At 39.0% G+C, this 24,082-nt stretch overlaps 1 protein-coding gene across 1 annotated transcript in view; it reads left to right on the plus strand.

The window, feature by feature from the left end:
* The window catches only part of LOC126092027 (helicase MOV-10-like), a 375,996-nt gene that overhangs the window by 187,440 nt on the left and 164,474 nt on the right, over nucleotides 1-24,082 (plus strand). The window contains exon 9 of the mRNA XM_049907422.1: nucleotides 21,962-22,133. Within this exon, the coding sequence (XP_049763379.1) occupies nucleotides 21,962-22,133 (172 nt within the window). The remainder of the gene's footprint in view (nucleotides 1-21,961; nucleotides 22,134-24,082) is intronic.

The following is a 24,082-nucleotide window of genomic DNA, read 5'->3' on the forward strand; positions in this document are numbered from 1 at the left end:
AGGAATAGAAACCATATGGTAGGGAAAAGAGTGCAAAAGGAGCATAGCAAGGACGTTGCGGGTATTGGAAGGGTGACAAAAAGCTATTCTAGGTGTGGTGGGCAAAATGTCGGACAGAATGGACCTTATCTCAGGGCATGATTTTAGAAATTCATAGGCTTGTTGATTAATACATTTGAGATCAGGATAGTACTGAGTGAGAAGAGGTGTACTCCTGAGTTATTTTTTAGAGGGATCAGCAGTTAGAGGGTTATATGTAATGGTCTAGGAAATTTCCTTTTCAACTAGGCTGATGGGGTAATTAGTGGGTTGGTGCATAAGTTCGTAGTGGTTTTGTTTTGCATGTTTATGTTCCAGTTGCTAAGGGTTTATTTATTGATTGTCATTTTTATTTGTAATTCACTGTAGCTGTTTGAGGTTACATGTTATTTTGTCATTTGGAGATGACGAGTGGAGCTTTGGACGCTAGAAAGTAGAGGGTCAAGTGGAGAAACAGGAACATTTCCAACATATTCTTCTGTTTGAGTTCCATTGAAGGGTGACAGCAGCAGAGGCAGCAAAGAGCTTTCGTGTTGTGTGTGGAGGTAATGTAATTTGGCAGAGAGAATGGTTTTCTTGTTTTAAGGAGGATTGTTTCAACATTCCAGATTCTCCATGTTCTGCAAGACATTGACATTTGATGAGAATTACCTAAATGCATTAACCAACAATGACCCACTTCAGTGTGCTCGAGAACTGGCAAATATGATGAACTGAGGTCATTACACCATCAGGCAACATTTTTGTCCAGTGGGGAAGGTAGAAAAAATGACCATTCCTGTCCTGCATTGCTGTTAATGATGAAAAATAGTGCTGTTATGCTAACATCAGGAAAGGAAAGGAATGGTTGAGCCCAAACAAAATAGCAACTTTCTGTATAAAGACCTGCGCACATCTACAAAAAATAATGTTATGCATATAGTGGGACAACGATGGTATGATATACTTCAGATTGCTCCTCCGAGATGTAACCATTGCTGCTGATATCAGTTGTCAACAACTGAGAGTCTTGCAGATGCAATCCAAGAACAACGATCAGGAAGATAGTGTGAAATGTGCTACTCTGTGTTACTGCCCTCTTGTTTTTTGCTAGAGGGCAAAAAACACTATACAATGATACAATAGAAAATCGAGGATGGAATGTAACAATATTATAAAAGGAAAGTTGCTACTCATCATTTAGCGAAGATGCTCCATCACAGATAGGCACAACAAATAGACTCTTAGGTGTCGTGGGTGGTTAGGTTTATGGACTTAGGAAGCATATAAAAGAGTGCGGGGAGTGGTACTGTGCCCCCATAGAGGGAATCCCTGCTCTCGTAGACCAACACCTTCAACCTATTACCCGGAACCTACTTTCCTGTATAAAAGATACCAACCATTTCCTCCACCGACTCTCCGCAGTTCCTGTCCCTTTACCACACGGTACCCTGCTCGTCCCTATTGATCCCGCCTCCCTGAACACTAACATTCCTAATGCCCATGGACTTACTGCTATTGAACATTACCTTTCCCAATGCCTAACGGATTCCAAACCAACCATCTCCTACCTAGTTGCCATGACAAACTGTATCCTCACCCACAATTACTTCTCCTTTGAAGGTATTACCTACAAACAAATCTGGGTTATGGCTATGGGCACCTGCGTGGCACCATCCTGTGCCAACCTATTCATGGGCCATGTAGAGGAATCCCTCCTAAAAACCCATAATCCTAAACCCCTCACCTGGTTCAGATTCATTGGTGACATTTTTGCTACCTTGATCAAAGGTGAGGACATCCTATCCACATTGCTCCAGGACCCTAACAACTTATCCCCCATTTGCTTCACCCGGTCCTACTCAACCCATCAAGTCACCTTCCTAGATGATGTCCTCCACCTCAAAGATGGCTACATCAGTACCTTCATCCATATCAACCCTACTAACCACCAGCAATATCTCCACTTCGACAGCTGCCTGCAAAGTCCCCTGTCCGGCCAGAATGACTGGAGCAATTGAATTACATTCTCCACTAGGGTTACGATTACCTCTCGTCCTGCCCTGAAATGAGAATTGTCCTGCCCACTATCCTTCCCACCCCTCCGACAATGGTATTCCGCCGTCCACCAAACCTACATGACACACTCATCCAGCCTTACAAAACCACTGCTCCCAATCCCTTACCTTATGGCTCATACCCCTGTAATAGACATAGATGCAAGACTGTCCCATACATCCTCCTACCACCACATACTCCAGTCCGGTCACTAACATCACCTATCCCATCAAATGCAGGGCCACCTGTGAAACCAGTCATGTGGTCTGCAAGTTAAGCTGCAACCACTGTACTGCATTTTACATAGGCAGGACAATCAACAAGCTGTCTGTCTGCATGCGTGGCCACCGGCAAACTGTGGCCAAGAAACAAGTGGACCACCCTGTTGCTGAACATGCTGCCAAACATGATATCCTACATTTCAATGGCCGCTTCATAGCCTGTGCATATGGATCCTTCCCACCAACACCAGCTTTCCTGAATTGTGCAGGTGGAAACTTTCCCTGCAATACATCCTATGTTCCCATAACCCTCCTGGACTCAATCTTTGTTAGTCACTGTCCTCACCCATCCAGCCTCTTCCATGTTCCAATTCCAGTATTACACAGCCGTCATTCCACCATCACACCCAGTCTTTTTATTTCTCTCCTTTTCCGGTACCACTGAGCGAGGTGGTGCAGTGGTTAGCACACTGGACTCGCATTCGGGAGGACGACGGTTCAATCCCGTGTCCGGCCATCCTGATTTAGGTTTTCCGTGATTTCCCTAGATCACTTCAGGCAAATGCCGGGATGGTTCCTTCGAAAGGGCACGGCTGATTTCCTTCCCCAGCCTTCCCTAATCCGAGCTTGTGCTCCGTCTCTAATGACCTCGTTGTCAACGGGACGTTAAACACTAATCTCCTCCTCCTCCTTTTCTGGTACCCCCCTCCCACAACCAACACCACCACCACCACCACCACCACCACCACCACTACTCTCCTGCCCTCTCTGTCTAACCTGCTGCACTGTCCACCACCCCCACCACACTATCCCCCCTCCTCTCCACCCCAGCCTCCTCCCACCCCAACCTCCTCCTTACCCTCACCCAGTTGCCACTCCCATCAATTACTGGTGCTGCTGCTCGCAGTGTGGTTTCAGTTGTCTGAGACTCTGTGTGTGTGTGTGTGTGTGTGTGTGTGTGTGTGTGTGTGTGTGTGTGTGTGTGTGTGTGTGTTAACGGCCGAAAGCTTTAATTGTAAGTCTTTTTGTTGTGCCTATCTACGATTCAGCATCTCTGCTCTATGGTGAATAGCAACTTTCCACTTCAAAAACACTATACGGGAGTTAGTTGGGAAGTGATAATGCACCCACCTTATTCACCTGATCTTGCACCCGCAGATGTTCACCTTTACTCATCTCTGTTGAACACTCTTCAAGGAACTTCCTTTACAGATGAAAATGCAATTCTAACATAGCTCGGTAAGTCCTTCACCTCAAAATCATGTGGTTTCTACAGTCGCGGAATCGAAAAGTTACCTCTGTGTTGGCAGACTCTCGTAAATAGTGAAGGAGAATACGGTATATTATTGATGATTAAAGTCTCTGTTATGTATATCTGTTGTGCTCATTAAACTTATGGAGAAACATTACGAACTTCTGCACCAACCCACTATGTCCAACGAAGGCTAAGGTCATAATGGTGGTGAGTTGCTGTAAAAAGTCTGCATCTGAACGAATCTGTTTACCTCAAATGCCAAGTGTGTATTGGAGAGGACATTTGACATGGCAAGGATGGCAGCTGTCAAAATGTAAGTACTCCTGTTAGTAGATTTAATGTGAACAGAAGTGTGTAGCTGACTGTCGATGAGAATGAGATCAATGTCAAGGAAAGTGGCATAGGATTCGGAATAAGACTATGTGAAATTTAATTGGGAGAATGTATTTAGGTATTCTAAGAATTTTAGTTTATCAGCCTCACCTCAAGTCCATATAGCAAAGATGTCATGAATGCAAGTAAGCCTCCTCCAAGTGATCCATGAAAAGGTTTGGATAGGAATTAGCCATCCTGGTTTCCATGTCTGTGCCCCATATCTGTGTGTCTACCCCTCAAAGGTAAAGTAGTTCTTTGTAAGTATGAAGTTAAGTAACATGAGTTGAAAGGATGTCACAGGATTGGAATCAGGTGGATGCTGAGTAAGGAAATGTTGAGCAGCAGACAGACCATGTACATGGGGGATGTTGGTATAAAGGGAGGTGGCATCAGTGATGACTAGCAATGTGTGTGTTGGGAGTAGGATGGACACAGATTTCAGATGATCTAGAAAATGGGTCATGTCTTTAATATAGGAGGAAAGTCTTTGTACTATGGGTTGCAAGTGTTGATCAGCCAAGCCAGATATACTGTTCAGTGGATGGTTTGAAGCCAGCTACTGTGGGACACCCAGCATGATTGGGTTTGTGGATGGTAAAAGGTGTTAGTGTTTGGTGTGGGTGGGGTAAGAAGTTCTGTGGGTTGAGGTGTTAGTCCTTGTGAGAGCCATCTGTGACTAAACATATGTCATATACCAACCCTTATGTAAACACTGTTTGGCCTTTTAGTTGTCATGACTACCATCAGGTTATGAGTTAGGATGAAGGGGCATAGGCACAGGGTGCATACTGGCAACGCACAATATCCTGTTGCAGACCATGGTCTACGACATGACTGTGGTGATTTTGGTGCCTGTTTCACCACATGTGCCATCTGAATTCCTCCCCCAAGTTTCTCAGAACTACACAGGTGGAAACTGTCCTCGGTTCTTACCACCCACCTAGCCTCAATTTATGTTAATTTCTGCACAGTAACTTTTCCTTTCTCCATGCACTTCTAGTTTTCTGTATCTTCCATTTTCCGGCCTGTCAGTTTTCCCCACTACCTCTCACCTCTATCACGTACAAAGCACTTAGCTTCCTGCTCTTATCTAATTATGCACAATGATTTGGCAGTCATCTGTCTTGAATATTACCCTATCTTCTCCATTTAAGCTCTCAGGTTTTCAAATCTTGGCCAGTGCTGTGTAATAAGTCTTCCCTGACCCAGGGTTCTCAATGACTTTTCTGAACCCATTTCCTAAACCTCACCATCCTTCTCCTTCACCTCTCTTCCTTCCCTTCCAACCCTTCTACCAGGAGGAGGGCTCCTGAAGCTTGCAATTTTAAATGCTTTTGTATGTGTGTTCTTCTGCTGCTGCTTGGTAAGTAGATTCTTTATCCACCCAGTTACATTATATTTTCAAAAACTGATTTTCTTTTATTAATCTTCTATTTTATCTGTCATAGAAAAGACATCTTGTTTATGTACAAGCATTGTATACCACAAGTTTACTTTCTATGGCAAAGTTGACACAATTGATCATAACAAAGCACTAGTGGTGACCGTTTTAGGCAATTTGGCACGGGTGCAGCAGGGAATGGTGGTGGGAGTGAGGGGAGCAAGACTGTTATGGGGGGAGGGTGGCATGTGCAAGTGAATAACAGGTCAGTTAAGCGCTTATTCAGTTGACCGACATTCAGGTAATTGATGATTTACTGTACCGTGCATGAGGAAGTAGCATTTTTTTTTCAAACAGCAACTTCATTTTACTTCTTGACATAAACTATACCACTACACAATGTAGTTACTTTATCAGTACGTTATACATTATTAGTAGGTAGCCCTGCACCAGAGGAGACATGAGCTTTTATTCTCTCATAAAGATAAATTGCGTAGATTATAATTACAGTTATTTCAATAAATATGTGTATTAGTGTGTTGTTTTTAGCTTACTATGAGAGGTTTCACATTTCTTTACGTATTATTCCAGGAAATATGAAAAATTGTTAGATGGCGCTGAATGAAACTTTGTTCTGTAACGATGTCTCAGTTTCCTTAAAAAGTGATAGTGACGTGTGTAAAATCTGCGTAAAAAAGGTAAAGAGAGGTATCCTATGCATCCAGTGCAGGTCGTGGTATCACGACAAACGTGTTAAAGTGAATCTAAAATATATAAAAGATGAACATGACTGGACATGCCGTCACGAAAAACGAGGTAATGGACACGATAAAGTCAAAAGAAAAAATAATAAGTGTGCTTACAGAGGATTTAATGACTATAAATATGAAGAACTTCGGCAGAAATATCAAGAACTGGAAACGAAATACAAAGAGATAGAGCGAGATCATCGTCTAGCACAAGACAGTGTTGTTAACCGTCGTTCTGCGCAAAAAACGTGGCGTTTGCCGAAAAAAACAAACAAACAGACAGTGAGTACAGTTCCGGCGATACCGCTAGCAAATAAATTCACAACACTAGACGAAGACTGTGATAAGACAAAGAACAATGACGAACAAAAATCAGTGACGAAACTTCCAATCGAGTGCGCAGCCAAGAAAACATGTAATATGAAAAATAAACCAGTGAACATCAAACAACGAGTTGTTGTACTTGGTGATAGCCACGCCAAGAAAATTGCCGAAAAAATAAATGAGTACAGTACGTTATTCACGGCAACAGGTATGACGAAACCCAGTGCACCTTTGACTGAGATAATTAAAGAGCAGCAACTCACTTAATGAGCTATCTAAGAATGATGCCGTCATAATCATGGGTGGAAGTAATGATGTATACAGAAATGAGAGTAAACATGCGACCCAGTGTTTAAAAACTACAGTACTTGATCTGAAATTTCCGAACATCATAGTTACTAGTTTGCCTCACAGATACGACCTGCAAGACAATTCCATCGTAAATCTGGAGCTTGCAAAAGTAAACAGACAATTCTAGAAAATATGCAAGTCCCAACAAAATGTAACATTTCTTGATCTTCCAGATGCAAGAGATTTGTTTACGAAACATGGACTACATTATAATAACGCTGGCAAGTCATACGTTGGCAAAATGCTAGCGAAATTAATACAAAAAGACGACGACATTGCAAGAAAACCAATTGCTGTGCAACCAGTTTCGACCAAGGAAATGGATAAACGAGAAAACAATTTCAAAATCGCAGCCACAGCGCCAGCTCAAACAGGAACATCACGTCCAGAAGATGAGACGGTGCCAGAACCAGCCTCAGAACATACAGCAAAGACTGAAATTATCGTCAAGAAAACTGTACCTACTCATCATCCAGATGCTCACACACAGGGAAACTGATGAAGGGGGCCAGTTCTATCCGAATTTGGCCCAATACAACGAATCCAGAACAAGTAGTCAACACTCAGGTGGACGTTCCGTTACTTTATAGTCAAATTAGTTTTAAAGACCCTCTACCTAATAATATATGCAGTAGTAATTTCGTTATGCACTTGAACATAAGAGGTCTGTCTGAAGGAATGATCAGGAAGCTTTATGATATAGAAATTTTGCTAGAAAGTGTGAAACAATCTGTGAAAGTAATATGCCTTAATGAACATTGGCTAAAATCTGAAAATATCAGTTTCCTAAATAAACTTACAGGTTATAAACTGGCTACCAGCTTTTGTAGGACCAATGGGTATGGAGGCTCTTGCATATTAGTTCATTCCACGGTAGACTATGATATCAGACAGAATTTTAGCCATCTGAATGAAGAAGGCACATTTGAAAATTGTTGTATAGAACTTAAAGAGTATAACACACTAATTATCAGCATATATCGCACCCCTGGGTACCATATAAGCTCTGTATTTTTAGATAAGTTTGATACATTGCTACATAAATTAAAATGTGAGAAACTGTACAAGAAAGTGGTTATATGTGCTGACTTCAACATAGATGTAAGGACTGATGACAAATTTTCTTCACACTTAAAGAACCTGGTAGCCACAAATGGGCCAAATCTCAATTTCGATCAGTATACAAGAATTACAGCAAGCTCTGCAACATGTATTGACAATATTGTAAGTAGTTATAATTATTATGTAAAAGAAAAGTTCCTTCTAGATTTAGGAGTATCAGACCATAAAGCACTATTTGTATCACTACCAAAGCAAAATTCAGTCTGCACAACAACAAGATGTAGGAATTTCAGTCAAGAAAATGTGGAAGTATTTTGCAAAAAACTAAGCCAAACCAAGTGGACAGTCAGCAAACACACTTCCGCAAGTGACAATTACAATAACTTTTTAACTGTATTCTTGGGTATATTCAATGAATGCTTCCCTTTTGTAACAGTGAGGACCAGGTCCCAAAAAAGTAGATCCTGGATAACAAAAGGAATTAGAGTGTCTAGTGCTAGTAAGAGGAAACTGCATATGGATGCAAAAGTAAATCGAAGCCCTCAATTTCTTAAGTATGTAAGCACATACAAAAAAACATTTGACAAAATAGTTAAACTAGCAAAATGTACTGCAAATAACGACTTCATTTCAAATGCAAAAAACAAATCAAAAGCTGTTTGGTCTGTTATAAGAAGTGAAGTTGGCAGTGAGGCAGAGAGAAAATGCCCTTCTAAAATAGTGATAAATGGTAGAGCTGTTACAGAACCCAGTGCCATTTGTGAATCATTCAATGACTTTTTCATAAACTGTAACAAATTTGGTGACTGTTCACCACCAAATACAAAGCCCAATATGACAGATAGCAATTGCACATGTTTTAAGTTTTCTCATGTTTCTATCTCAGTTGTTGTCAAAATCATAATGTCCCTAAAAAATTCAAAATCTGTGGGGTGGGATGAGGTCCCCACTGAAATAATAAAAATAGTCCGTCACAGTATTGCATATCCACTCTCTTTCATAATCAACCAATCATTTGATGAGGGATGTTTCCAAGATCAATTAAAATATGCAGAAGTTCGGCCCATACACAAAAAAGGCAAACAAGATGAATTGGGTTGTCCGCCGCTCGTGGTCTCGCGGTAGCGTTCTCGCTTCCCGAGCACGCGGTCCCGGGTTCGATTCCCGGCGGGGTCAGGGATTTTCACCTGCCTCGAGATGACTGGGTGTTTGTGTTGTCCTCATCATTTCATCATCATCCAGGAAAGTGGTGAAATTGGACTGAGCAAAGGTTGGGACATTGTAAGGGCGCTGATAACCAAGCAGTTGAGCGCCCCACAAACCAAACATCATCATCCAAGATGAATTGGGCAACTATAGGCCAATCTCACTGTTACCAATTTTCTCAAAAATATTTGAAAGAGCTGCATGTGATCAGATTGAAAATCACAATTCATCTAACAGCATTATCTTAGGCAATCAATATGGTTTCAGAAAAGGCTGCAGCACAATCCATGCAATAAATGAATTAGTCACAAAAGTCAGCAGATGTCTTGATGATAGAATGTGTGTGTCAGGCATCTTTTGTGACCTGTCCAAAGCCTTCGACACAGTAAATCATGACCTGCTTCTCCAAAAATTGGCACGCTATGGTTTTCAAGGCAGATCTCTTAGCTGGATGTCATCATACTTGGCAAACAGAAAACAAAGAGTACTTATTAACATCAACGGCAAGAAATTTCTCTCTGGCTGGAAAAACACTCAATTAGGTGTTCCACAAGGCTCAATATTAGGGCCACAGCTTTTTCTATATTATATTAATGATATGCCATGTCAGGTCCAGTCTGATACTATCCTCTATGCAGATGACTCAACAGCTGTAGTCTGTTGTAAAAATGAGGTAGACCTAATTCGTCATATTGAACAAACACTTGGGGAAGTGGAGGCATGGGTCAAAAACAATAACTTGACATTAAATTTTACAAAAACAGAAATTGTTCATTTTACCACAAAACAATCTGCACAGTCTATAAGTGAAATAAGGTATATGGACAAAAAATTAGAGACTGCAGACTGTGTCAAATTCCTTGGCGTGTTAGTCAATAAAAACCTGTTATGGCGTCGCCATGTGGACAACATACTGGGTCGACTGAATAGCCTTGTATATATTATGAATATCTTGTATAGTATCACTGATTTAGCTGTAAGAAAAACTGTATATAATGCATATTTTGTTTCAGTCATTAGGTATAGTATAATTTTCTGGGGGTCTGAAAAAACAAATTTACTTAGAGCTTTTAGACTACAAAAAAGAATCATCCGAGCAATGATGGGAGCAAAACCAAAGCAACACTGCAAACCTTTATTTGTAAAACTGGATCTAATGAGCATTCCAAGCATATACATCTATGAAACTCTCACTTTTCATGAAAAGAAACCCACAACTTTTTGAGGGCAACTTCTTCTTGCATCAATATGATACGAGACATAGAACGAGCTACATGTTACCTACCCACCGTTTAAAATCATATGAAAAAACCCCATACTATATGGGCATGAAATTTGTAAATAAAATATGGAAAGATATGGATGACCCAAATGTAAAAGGCACCAAAAGAGACCTGGAAAAATATCTGAAAGATAAATGTTACTATAGTGTAGAAGATTTCATGAATGGTAACAATGCATTATAATTGTAATTAAAATTCCTCTTTGAAGATGTTACACCATGTATATTATTAGTTTATTGTCTGTTTTTAGTATTGTTATATATAGTGTAAAAACTGACAAGTCACCTATGTCACAATCTTTGATTGTACAAGGCATGTTATGTGATAATAAAAATTGAATTGAATTGAACCTCCCATTGTCTAAAATTGTAAAGTCAGGTTGCAACCGTAATTTTACTTCTTGGCACAGTAAACTTCAATAGTCTGGTTTAATTGTTCTTTTTTCATTTCAGAAATTTAACTAGAGCTTATCTCATCATTGCTTAGTTCACATTTTTCCAATGTAGCCTAAATTTAAATTGTTTTATTAATAAAAAAACTGTGCACAAGTAGTTTGTTTGCAGAAATTGTGTAAAGACCAAATTTTTGTAGACAGGCTTTATTGTTTATCATTAATTTAGTTGATTTATTCCTACTGAAATATTATTTTCATCATGATTGTAAAGTTGTGGCTTGCCATAGAACTGTTAGTTGTGTGGTGGTTTTTTTTTTGATGGGTGTAGTACTTCTTTCCATGGGGGTGACTAGGGCAGTGGAAATTGGAGAAGGGAGTCACGCTCTTCAGTGGTTTTGTAGTATATGTAGTAGATAGAATCATCATGGAACATGAGGGAAAATTAATGCCCTTACTGCTGAATATGAAGAATCCTGAAGAATCCTGGAGATACTAGTAGGTATCAGATAGATTATATAATGGTAAGACAGAGATTTAGGAACCAGGTTTTAAATTGTAAGACATTTCCTGGGGCAGATGTGGATTCTGACCACAATCTATTGGTTATGAACTGCAGATTGAAACTGAAGAAACTGCAAAAAGGTGGGAATTTAAGGAGATGGGACCTGGATAAACTGAAAGAACCAGAGGTTGTAGAGAGTTTCAGGGAGAGCATAAGGGAACAATTGACAGGAATGGGGGAAAGGAATACAGTAGAAGAAGAATGGGTAGCTCTGAGGGATGAAGTAGTGAAGGCAGCAGAGGATCAAGTAGGTAAAAAGACGAGGGCTAATAGAAATCCTTGGGTAACAGAAGAAATATTGAATTTAATTGATGAAAGGAGAAAATACAAAAATGCAGTAAATGAAGCAGGCAAAAAGGAATACAGACGTCTCAAAAATGATATCGACAGGAAGTGCAAAATGGCTAAGCAGGAGTGGCTAGAGGACAAATGTAAGGATGTAGAGGCTTGTCTCACTAGGGGTAAGATAGATACTGCCTACAGGAAAATTAAAGAGACCTTTGGAGAGAAGAGAACCACTTGTATGAATATCAAGAGCTCAGATGGCAACCCAGTTCTAAGCAAAGAAGGGAAGGCAGAAAGGTGGAAGGAGTATATAGAGGGTTTATACAAGGGCGATGTACTTGAGGACAATATTATGGAAATGGAAGAGGATGTAGATGAAGACGAAATGGGAGATAAGATACTGCGTGAAGAGTTTGACAGAGCACTGAAAGACCTGAGTCGAAACAAGGCCCCGGGAGTAGACAACATTCCATTTGAACTACTGATGGCCTCGGGAGAGCCAGTCATGACAAAACTCTACCATCTGGTGAGCACGATGTATGAGACAGGCGAAATACCCTCAGACTTCAAGAAGAATATAATAATTCCAATCCCAAAGAAAGCAGGTGTTGACAGATGTGAAAATTACCGAACTATCAGTTTAATAAGTCACAGCTGCAAAATACTAACGCGAATTCTTTACAGACGAATGGAAAAACTGGTAGAAGCCGACCTCGGGGAAGATCAGTTTGGATTCCGTAGAAATGTTGGAACACGTGAGGCAATACTGACCTTACGACTTATCTTAGAAGAAAGATTAAGAAAAGGCAAACCTACGTTTCTAGCATTTGTAGACTTAGAGAAAGCTTTTGACAATGTTAACTGGAATACTCTCTTTCAAATTCTGAAGGTGGCAGGGGTAAAATACAGGGAGCGAAAGGCTATTTACAGTTTGTACAGAAACCAGATGGCAGTTATAAGAGTCGAGGGGCATGAAAGGGAAGCAGTGGTTGGGAAAGGAGTAAGACAGGGTTGTAGCCTCTCCCCGATGTTATTCAATCTGTATATTGAGCAAGCAGTAAAGGAAACAAAAGAAAAATTCGGAGTAGGTATTAAAATTCATGGAGAAGAAGTAAAAACTTTGAGGTTCGCCGATGACATTGTAATTCTGTCAGAGACAGCAAAGGACTTGGAAGAGCAGTTGAACGGAATGGACAGTGTCTTGAAAGGAGGATATAAGATGAACATCAACAAAAGCAAAACGAGGATAATGGAATGTAGTCAAATTAAGTCGGGTGATGCTGAGGGAATTAGATTAGGAAATGAGACACTTAAAGTAGTAAAGGAGTTTTGCTATTTAGGGAGTAAAATAACCGATGATGGTCGAAGTAGAGAGGATATAAAATGTAGACTGGCAATGGCAAGGAAAGCGTTTCTCAAGAAGAGGAATTTGTTAACATCGAGTATAGATTTAAGTGTCAGGAAGTTGTTTCTGAAAGTATTTGTATGGAGTGTAGCCATGTATGGAAGTGAAACATGGACGATAACTAGTTTGGACAAGAAGAGAATAGAAGCTTTCGAAATGTGGTGCTACAGAAGAATGCTGAAGATAAGGTGGGTAGATCACGTAACTAATGAGGAGGTATTGAATAGGATTGGGGAGAAGAGAAGTTTGTGGCACAACTTGACTAGAAGACGGGATCGGTTGGTAGGACATGTTTTGAGGCATCAAGGGATCACAAATTTAGCATTGGAGGGCAGCGTGGAGGGTAAAAATCGTAGAGGGAGACCAAGAGATGAATACACTAAGCAGATTCAGAAGGATGTAGGTTGCAGTAGATACTGGGAGATGAAGAAGCTTGCACAGGATAGAGGAGCATGGAGAGCTGCATCAAACCAGTCTCAGGACTGAAGACCACAACAACAACTGCTGAATAAGACAAAGTTGGTAAAGATTTGGACAAATTAAGGAGGGAGAAAGGTAAAACAAGATGGGAAGCAGCACCAGAAAGAAGAGGTGTAGAATGTCTGACAGCTTTGTGGTGAATGTGAAAAATAAGGTTGACCTGTTGTTTGTGTTAGGAACTGACAAGCCACATGCAGATGTAGATGTAAACACGGCGCAGCAAACTTTTTAGCAGTAAATGGAAAAGTAATAATGTAGGGAAGTCGTTAAAGGAAAGGAAATTTCATTGCTAGGTAGTTATCTTGCTGCATGCATTCACTAACTTTTGCAGGATAACTAGAATCAGAATATGTAGTCACCATTTTTTTAACCTAGTGCTGGTATAGAGCGGGTCTCACATGTGTGATATGGTAAAGACTGCATCAAGACATACCAGTGTTGAGTTTGTTTCTGTTCTGAGATGTCACGACTGACTTCATTTGAACTCTTCTATCAGAAGAGTAAATTTTGAGTTGGAATGGCTGCTTGTATTGGGTGCAGGGTCATATGTGGGCATGATTCCTGTTGATTCTGTCAGTAGATGGCATTATGCTATGCGCGACCTTCACCTCAACAGGCAAGGGAAGGGGAAACTGTCTGGGCTAGTACTAGAAAATTTAAGGGGAAGGGGTGGGAGCCACTCTTGTGAGTGGTAAAATACCATTCATTACTGGTGTCAGAATACTTTTTTTTAGAATAAGGAGGACAGAAAGATAAAGTTTAAATAGAGCTTAGGATTGAAACAAACCTTCAGTTTGAGAAAGAAACCAAACTATATAACTCTGGCATATTGTGCTCTTGGTTAAAAATTTTCAGCAATCAGCAGAAATTTTATTTCCATCCAATTTTAAATCAGTCATTGTGAAATGAGTACTATTTTTATTGCACCAATATATTCAAAGACTAAGGAGTAAAAACAGTGAGCTACTTCTATACATTGATGATGAATTAGTCATCAAACTCAGTTGACATAATCCAGCTCCTGGAATGTCATATGATCAGTCACATGGGCGTGTTAAGTACTATGGGATTTAGGATAGCATCTTGCTTTTGTAGAGCAGGAGTAGAGAAAACTGGACTTTCAGTGTTCTTCAAGAATAGTCATTATTTAAGAACATGCATATTTCATCAGTGTTGCCCAGAGCAGTATATTGAAGCACATGAGACATAAGTAGAACTTTATGTATCATTGATTATAATACTAATTCATCTTAATTGATACTGTAAACTTTCTAATTAGGGTATCTAATTGCGCACAAACATCCATTGATAATATGTCCACAGAAAGGTATATGAATATAATTTTATTACAAAACCAATAGTCAGTGGCCTGTGAGAGCATGACATGCAGCTGTTTTTGTTAAATGTTAACACTGGATAAGATATAAAATCTATTAAATCGGAATTCAAGAGGGTAGTCAGTAAACCAAAAATTGATTATTTTAGGACTTTCTTGAAGACATGAAATGGTGTGATGTATACAGTGCTAAAAAAATAAAACACCATGAATAAAAAAATAAAACATTATGAATAAAAAAATAAAACACCACAACACTTTTATAATAAAAGTACTTACCTTACATGAATACTGTTTTCATCCAAAAGTAACCCAGATTAGCCCAGAGTGTACAAAGAAGCCATGGATTACTCAAGGAATAAAGACATCTTGCAAAACAAAATGGCAAAATGGAAATAGTACCTCTCATGCAGAAACAACTCTGATGTTGATGCTCTAGCTCATTACAAGACATACTTGCAAAATATTAAAGATAGTAATACAGACATCAAGGCAAATTCATTGTGATGAAAAGATAATCAAATCAGGTTACAAAATAGACACAATATTGGATATAGTGAAGGAGGAGACTGGTAGAACGAGACACGAATAGAAGCAGACAACATTAACAGCAAACTATACATTGGTAACAGATTTGTGCAGTGTTACGGAACTTTTTAAGAAGCATGTTACTGGATAATGGGGTTGTCAGGTTCAGTAGGCACTGTCATAGAATATCTAAGTATAACCAGTCAATACACACTACTTCATTAATATCACTATGACCCTCACTACACCATTACAAGTAATGTCCGCCATATAACATTTAAAACTAGACTTTTCTAGTGGTTATGATAAAATATCAACAAAGTTAGTGTGTGTTTCTGAGATTAGCAATGTATTAAGTTGCTTTGTAACTATTCATTTATCAGTGGAACTTTCCTGGAATGGTGGAAGTATGCCACAGTGTTAATGTTTTATTTAAGAAAGGTGATAAAGAAATACAGCCAGGTTTCTATCCAATTTCACCTTTGCCAGCGTTCTTGAAAATTAGTGAAAGGTAATGTGCAATCAGCTTCTTAACCATCTGATAATAAATAATATATTGTCAGTGTTACAATTTGGATTTCTACAATGAGAATGCACTCAATTCATTAGACAATAAATTACAGACGACTAGTATATTTTATGATCTGTCAAAGGTGCCTGAATCACAATATCCTTGTAGGTAAACTAGAATATTACATTGTAATAGGAGATGATGCAAAATTGTCTGAATCCAGATTCTGTGCCAGTAAGCAAAGGGTGTTAATAGGAAAGACACACACATTAAGCTATCAGGAATCATCCCACTGGGAATTAATTGCATATGGTGTCCCAAAAGGTTCCATTTTAGGGCCCTTACTTTTCCTTGTGTAGGTCAATGACCTTCCATCAGAACATTACCTGATGTAAAATTTACCATAAATGGCAGATCAAGTATAACATTAGAAAGATTGGTTAATGAAATTTTTATGGACATTATTAGTTGTTTCTAGCCAGTTCTTTGTCACTGAACTTTGAAAAACACACTATATGCAACTTAGAAATTGTAAGAGGTTTTCTGCCAGTACATGTTTAAAATTTGATCACAAGCAGATAGAACTTGATAGTGTTACATTTTGGGTTTACAGCTTGATAATAAATTCATCTGGGAGGAGCATACCAAAGAACTGCTGAAACAGTGAGGATGTTGTCAAACATAGGTGATATAAAAATAAAAGATCTAGTGTACTTATATTACTTTAATTCCATAATGTCACACGGGATACTTTTTTTAGGCACGTGTGTCAAACCAAACTAAAGTCTTCAGAGTCAGAAAAATGTGTAATAAGAATAAATTTTTATGTGAACTAATGAACATCCTGCAGAAGCCTATTTAGGGAACTAGGGATGTTAACAGCTACTGCCCAATATATTTATTCATTAATGAAATTTGTCATAAAAAATGTCACTTTTTCAAACCAACAGCTCAGTTCATAGAATCAGTACTAGAAATAATAATCTTCACGAGGTTTAAAGTCACTTAGCTTGGCGCAGAAAAGTGTCCCTTATTCAGAAACACATTTTTCAATAACATGCCAGCACTGATAAAAAGTTTAATTACCAATAAAGTTCAGTTTAAGAGGAGCCTAAGGAATTTGTTGGTGACAAACTCCTCCTATTCCATTGATTAATTTCTTAGTAGGATCAGCTGATATGTGAATGTTGCTTATAATATCAAATAACGCAAGTATTATGTAAGATCTGACTTCTTATAACCCTTTAAATGAAAATATGTAAAAGATTTTATTTTTATTATTCCACAAGTGTCAGATTCATGTGGAATCTATGGAAGATACATTAGCATACTTGTTTCTGTTTGTAAATATTTATTGTGTGTTCTTGTTTTTTGGACATGTTCTACATCCTGGAGGACCACCTCATTGTGGATGTATTGGAATGAAAAGTGCTACTTGTTCACTTTGCGTCAGATAGAAGTCTCTGTTTTGATAAGTTGAAAGACTGTATGACAACAAAGTGATATTCACTTGTTTCTGATTGCTACCAAACTTAGTTTCCAATAATGATTGCTAGTATGTAGATACTGTTTCCTGGTTAGCTTCACTATCCTGAGTTGTTACTTGTGAAGTGATTTGTGAGTTGTATGTATTTTGTAAAAGAGTGGTGAGTCTGAGGCTGCTTCAAGGATGACACCATCAACTCCTCCTACTCCCATTCATGGAGAGAGAACAGTGAGGCAGAGCCAAGCTTGCAGAACAATACTACATGTTGTAAAATGATATGACATTGAGAAATAGCAGATCAAACTGCTACGCTCGCTTGCTCAGTCTAGAAAGCAAACTGCTGCCTACACAGGAAAAGTGTAGTCAGCCTACCTGGAGTTTATTAATACTCATCCTGGAGAACACGTGCAGTAACTGCTACATATTTTGTGAGAATGAGTAGCTTCATTGAACCCATCATCAGATTTAAAACATTTCGTATTATAATACATAAAACACTAAACGCACCATCTGCTAACTAGGGTTGGCTGTGCTGAAACAACTGTTCTTGCCAACTAAGGCCATTCTGCTTATGTCGAAACAGTGACTCCTATCGGTTGCCAGGCCGTGGATTTTTAGAAAGTGAACAAACTGCACATCTAATCTGGTTAGTTTCAATTATTTGTTTGTGAAGTGTCTCGTTGTGTGGACACTCCAGCAAGAACATATGAATATCCGAAACAATACACATTTTATTCGCAAGTTTCAGTTCTGAATGTTTGAGGCTCAAATTAGTAAGTAAAATTTTATTACTGTACTGAAAACAACAAAGTTGAAAATGGAGTTCACAAAATTACTCTTCTTGAAATTTGTAAAGAAAACAAAATAGTCTCTTCCAGTTATTTCAGTTAGTTAATTCTTGGATCACTATTTTGAATATGCAACACTGTCGTGTGGGCATTCTGTTAGTAAACACAGGAAATGGAAAAACTTGAGCCTTTTCAACAAAATATTGCCTTCCTCAGCGTAAAAGGAGAAATCTGAATTACTCTGGCAAAAACTGAAGTCCACACATAGTGCCCTTGTAAACGTAGTTTGCTATGACAGCCAGAGACAAGTCTATTGATCAGTTCGCCAAAATAAAACACTGTTGGGATACCACACTTCCAGCAGAACGGAGTGCTGGCAGACTGGGCCGAAGAGCAGGTGGTGCAGCGTGTGGTGGTGATTGGCTGCGTGTTCACAGGCACCAGAGAAGCTGCTTGCAGAGCCATCAGTGAAGCCCTAAATACACTGGTGATGGATGCTTACAGGATTCCTAATGGTGGCATCACGTGTTTGTGGAAGCATAATGTAGTGCAGCATTCTCCGCCAATGAAGGCGGTGGTGTGTGTGAATCCTCCCTGGTGACTCCGCTGCCATGCTATTTCAGCGGTGTAGCATTGGTGCGTAGTTGCGCACACCATTTTGTCTTTTGTTAATGAGTGTTATGACTCATTCTACACACCTAAAACAGTTATCCTACTTCATGGGATCCATGAAACTGGATGGATGGATGGATGAATGAACGGAAGGTAAACTTGTATATGCTGACACTTTTACAGTTGCATATACAGTAAAATTAAAATTCTAATTTAGCTATTATTTACACAGAAGCTTTTTATCACTAAGTAGTAAAATTTAGTGGTATTTCAAAATATCAATGTCATTGTTGCTAATCAGCCCAGTTTGGCACTACTATACCTTGCAGAAATACCTGCAGTAACTGCTTGTGCCTGTTTGTGTGGTACTAAAGTCATTTCACATCCTTGACAGCTCTCCTTGAAGATGAGATTAACAGAACATAGGCTGTGAATGAATGGATACATGAATGTCAACATAAAAAAAATCACTAATTATGTCCTCTGTTTGCCAGGTTGAGTACTTTTTACTTTGATTTTGTATTTTACCATGCAGCTGATGCTTTGTCATGTAGGTGAATTATTTAAACTAAAGTGCATTTTGCTTGCTTATAGTTTTTAAAATTATGTTGCACTCATATATTTAGTTATGATTGTTGTTTGAAGGAAGAGTATTGGAGGGGACATAATGAGCTGGATCCATGCTAGGAAGGACCCGAGTTTACTAACCAGCCCGATTCACATATCTCATTGGTTTTCAAAATCACTTCAGAGTGGTCCTAATTGGGTTATGCAAACTCAACCAACGCTGCTAGTATGCCCTTACACATACTAGCTGCCAGCTACTGTGTCACTTGTATACACGTCATCACCATATACAGGCATGTCGACTCCATGTTCTTTGACAACACTGTCCCAGAAACCATTTGTGCAAGCCCTGATGGAGGTTTCATCAGATTTGACCCAGTGACTGTTCCCTAGAGAGTGCTCACATGAAGCAGATACTTCATCTCTTGTGCTGCTTCCTGCATCGTGCTACAGTGTATACTGTTCACCAGTCATTTTATTGTTTTTGTTTTGATATACCATGTAACAACGTAATCTTCACAAAGAAGGATTGTGCGAAGTTTTTGGTTATTTTGTTGATGACTTCAGGAAAACAAAATTATTGTGTACCATTTGGCATTAACTGTTCATCAGCAGTTGGATGTGTTTTGCAAAAGAACCAGCTTTGTTGTTTTTGACTTTGAGTACATTCTATCTCAAGTCCTGCTACAGTGTTGTATATAGATCTTGCAACTTTTAGGTTCACTTCTTTAAGGAGCATTTTTAAACAAATTTATTTTTGAGCTTCAATCGCATTGTATGGAATCAGTCAGGAACTTGCGTCTTGTTCACATATAAACGTTAATTCAAATTTGAATGTACTGTGATGTCTCTGTCTCATGGCAAGTCATGTTTTCGATCGCGTTGTGCACAGCATCGTCTTTTTTTGGGATGACAACCAATTTTGACTGGTGTTCAGAAAGTTCGTCACTAGAAGAAGCACAACTGTAAAAAAATTCTACAAACAGGTTGATGCAAGTCATTGTTGAAACTTGGGCCTTTTTGAATATTGTCATACCACACTGAATGCAAACCTTCATGTGGAATTCCTGTTTTTTCACAACATTGTTCCTTCAAATGCTCATACTAGTCAACTTCTCTGCCAGTTTCTCAGCTATTATTGTTTTAACAACAGTAATGACAAATTTTAAAGCAATTGTAACATCCTATCTCATTAGTGGCATCTAGTGATTATCTGTGAAAACTTAAAACGTAATGACTGTATCATCACATGACATAGGCTCTGGTATCCTACACAAGCCTACCAAGGAAACTGGCACTCACTGATATAGCAGAATACAGTCTCTTAAAAATTCCATGATGACTGTGTAGGTTATTAAATTTTCTGATGCAAGTATAGTGGTTGTGATACTACTGGGAAATTGGCAATTCATTGCACCTGGGCACCTCCACAGAGCTATGTTCTGTTCACAAAACAACTCACACTTATATTTTTATCTGCAAACTGTTTTTATGATCTACAATATGGTACAAAAATTACTATTGATAAATCCATACCACAGACAGAGAGATGTCACACAGTCTATTATTGTGTACTGTCTGTAACAGAGTTGTGCATTTCATCTGCAAACATACCATTGGAGCTCTTGAAATAGTTGTGTATTTTCTCATTTTATCTAGCTTAATCTTGTTTCTTAACTAAGGTCTGAACAGCATTAGATTTCATGAGCTATCACATTTAGACTTTCAGAAATCCACATCTCCCTTTTAAATTTGAAAAGCCTCATTATCATCTTGGACAAGAGCTTTATTTTTCATGACAGCAATAATTACGAGGGTTGCCCAGAAAGTAATGCACCCCTTTTTTTGTTTTCTCAGCCGAAAACAATGCTATAAGTGCAAAACATTATGTATGTATTATTTGCAGTCTCCTTAGTAAGTGCACCAAGTTTCCATCACTTCCGACAGACAGCATAGCAGCAGGACCATTTCAAAATGGCTCTATAGGTGATGCAAATTACAAGCAATAGGTGATCCACATTACAAGCAACGTGCCGTCATTGAATTTCTCTCTGCGGAGAAAGAAACTGTGGGGAATATTCAGATTCTTGTGCAAAGTCTATGGAGCATCTGCTGTGGTCAGTTAGACACGGGACACAGAGAGTGAGGTCCTTAGTTGGCGGTTCAGCAGAGCTCCACAATTTGCAGCGGTCGGAGAGACCATCCACGGCTATCACACCTGACATGTTGGAACAAGGTGATGTTATGACCAAGGACATGCATTAAGATTTGATAGTTGGCGTTGAATGTGTCAATTGGCAAAGGAAGTGTGGGTGCAGCTATCCCCACTCTCGGATATTCAAGGATCGGTACGGTACCAACAGGGCGTACACGCCCTTGTTTTGCACTGGAGGAAGGCCACAGAACAGGATGGAGGCTACGTGGAAAAATAGGGTGTGTAGATAAAACACCATTCTTTCATGTGTGTAATTGTCATTATGTTCAGTAAAGAATTTTTGAAGGAAAAAAATGCGGTGAATTACTTCTGGGCAACCCTCGCAGTCGCTATCAAAGTTTTCTGGGTGTACACAAGCCTGGGAAATTGATAAGAGTTCAAAGTATTCAATCAAATTAAATTTTTGTATTGTGTTATGATGTAGTACTTCATTTATGGGAATATTATTTCATTGTTAAAATAAGAGTTGATCATGTAATATAACAGAGATTTTTTTTTTCTGCCTGTAGGACTTCAATATATGATGGATATGCGAATCTACGAAAGAACTATGTACATTTCATGCACGATCTCGTATATTTAGAAGAGTATGATGGAATGGTGGGTATTAAAGTCTATAACATGTGTGGCGTGTGCCTGGAACACGTTACACACAGTGGCTCATCACAGTTCAAGCTTGAGGTATGTGCAGCGAAATATCTTATTTGGGGATTCCACAGAACTGTTGAATTATGCATTTACACAGGGTATGGAAAAAATATGGAAACACCAAAAACATAACACATTACCATGCCTGATGCAGCGTGGGAAACCTGGTTGCATTCAAACCAGGTTACAGTTGTCTCAGAATGGATCAAAACAGGTACTGCATGCTTTTGAATGGAATCTTATACCGTTCTTCCTGCAAAATAGCAAAATGGTGGAAAGTTCAGGCAATGATGATGGAGGTGGATTGTGATCGTGCACCCTTCTCTGCAATGTAGGCCACAAAGGCTCAATAATATTGAGATGTGGTGACTTTGGCAAACAAAGCAGATGCTACAGTTCATTCTCATTTTCACAAACCAGCCCTGGACGAAGCAAGCTCAGTGAACAGGGACCACATTATCATGGGACTCAGTATCACCACTGGGTAGCAAACTTTGTGCCTTGGGATGGACCTGATCAGTGAAAATGGTCACATAATCGTTGGCAGTAATGCGACCTTGCAGTGTATCCATGGGACACAGAGTATATTATGATATGACTGCCCAGATCATCACGTAACAACGTGCCATGTTTAACTCTTAGGATGTAAACCTGGCCTGTTGCTGGAAACCGTCTGAAACAAGATTCATCTAACCAAATGGCATACTTCCATTGCTTCAAAGTGCAGTTTTTATGTTCCCAGCACCACATTTTCGTATTACGGGCATCAGTGACAAGTGGTTTTGGAATTCCAGCTTGTCTTGCGATTCCCAACTTATGGAGGTCCCTTCATGTTTTGGTGCTGACAGGGTTTCAGAGTTCAATATTAAGTTTTACAGTGACTCCTGGAGCCGTTTTCCTCTTACTTTTTCATCAAAATTCTCTTCAGTGAGCATCTGTCAGTCACAGTCACTTGATTCAGACTTTCTTCTGCATTGTGATGTAGCGGATGATGTTTTTCTGCTTTCTTTGCATGTGGTATAAATCTTTAATATAGTGTCTCTTGAAATACCAGACACTTCATGTACCTTGGTTGCAGAAACATCCACCATATGAGCACCAACAAACTGCCCATGTTCAAACTCCCTTAGCTACGACATAATGCTCTCACAACTATATAGAGCTTTGTTCTGACCACGGCTGACACTTGTAACGTATTGAAGACATTGCACAGGTGGTATTTGTGGTTAAATGCAATAGCACAACCTGTAGACTTAGTTAGCATTCACGTTTATGTTCAAGCATTCATTTCTTGCAGTGTTTCCATGTTTTTGTCCTACCCCTGTATGTGCATACTGCTGGTACACTAATACTTGTTGTTGATACTTAGAAAAGGGAGAGTAGATTTAACTTCTGTTGGAAAACAATCGGTAAAAGTATGTGAATCACTTTCAAAACAACTACAAGTTGATTTTCAGAGTTTCCAAATAAAATCTGTTAGTACCTTGGGTATGATCACGTGCAACTTACTCAAGTCTTCAGTAGGGATACAGTAACCTTTCATTGGCATATTTTTGATTCATACTGCCTGACAATCTGCATGAAAGACAATCATTGTCTGCCCACTCTCTAATGAAACTCCAGAGGAGAACATTTAAAAAAAAAGAATTTTGTACTAAAAGTGTAATGTGATGTAATGATGGAAAACTAAGAAATGAGTTTTGTAGGAAATAAATGTACCACTGACTATCACTGTAGTAGTGTGGTGTCTAAGGACATTAACTCAAAAGTCTACACAATTTCTGAAGATTGTGAATATTAATTATTTTCATATAACATATTTCTTCTGATTGAGTAATAAGAAATAGGGCTGGTATGCTTGAGCTTCACTTTTCTCTTAGTTCCTCTCAGCAGTCATCTGTAACACCAAGTTTAAAGTATGAGATTTGAAATCACAACATGATTCTCTATTTTCCAGTAATGTCTGTCACTGGTTGTGCACA

The sequence above is a fragment of the Schistocerca cancellata genome, chromosome 7 (assembly GCF_023864275.1).
Source record: "Schistocerca cancellata isolate TAMUIC-IGC-003103 chromosome 7, iqSchCanc2.1, whole genome shotgun sequence".
Classification (NCBI taxonomy): Eukaryota; Metazoa; Arthropoda; class Insecta; order Orthoptera; family Acrididae; genus Schistocerca; species Schistocerca cancellata.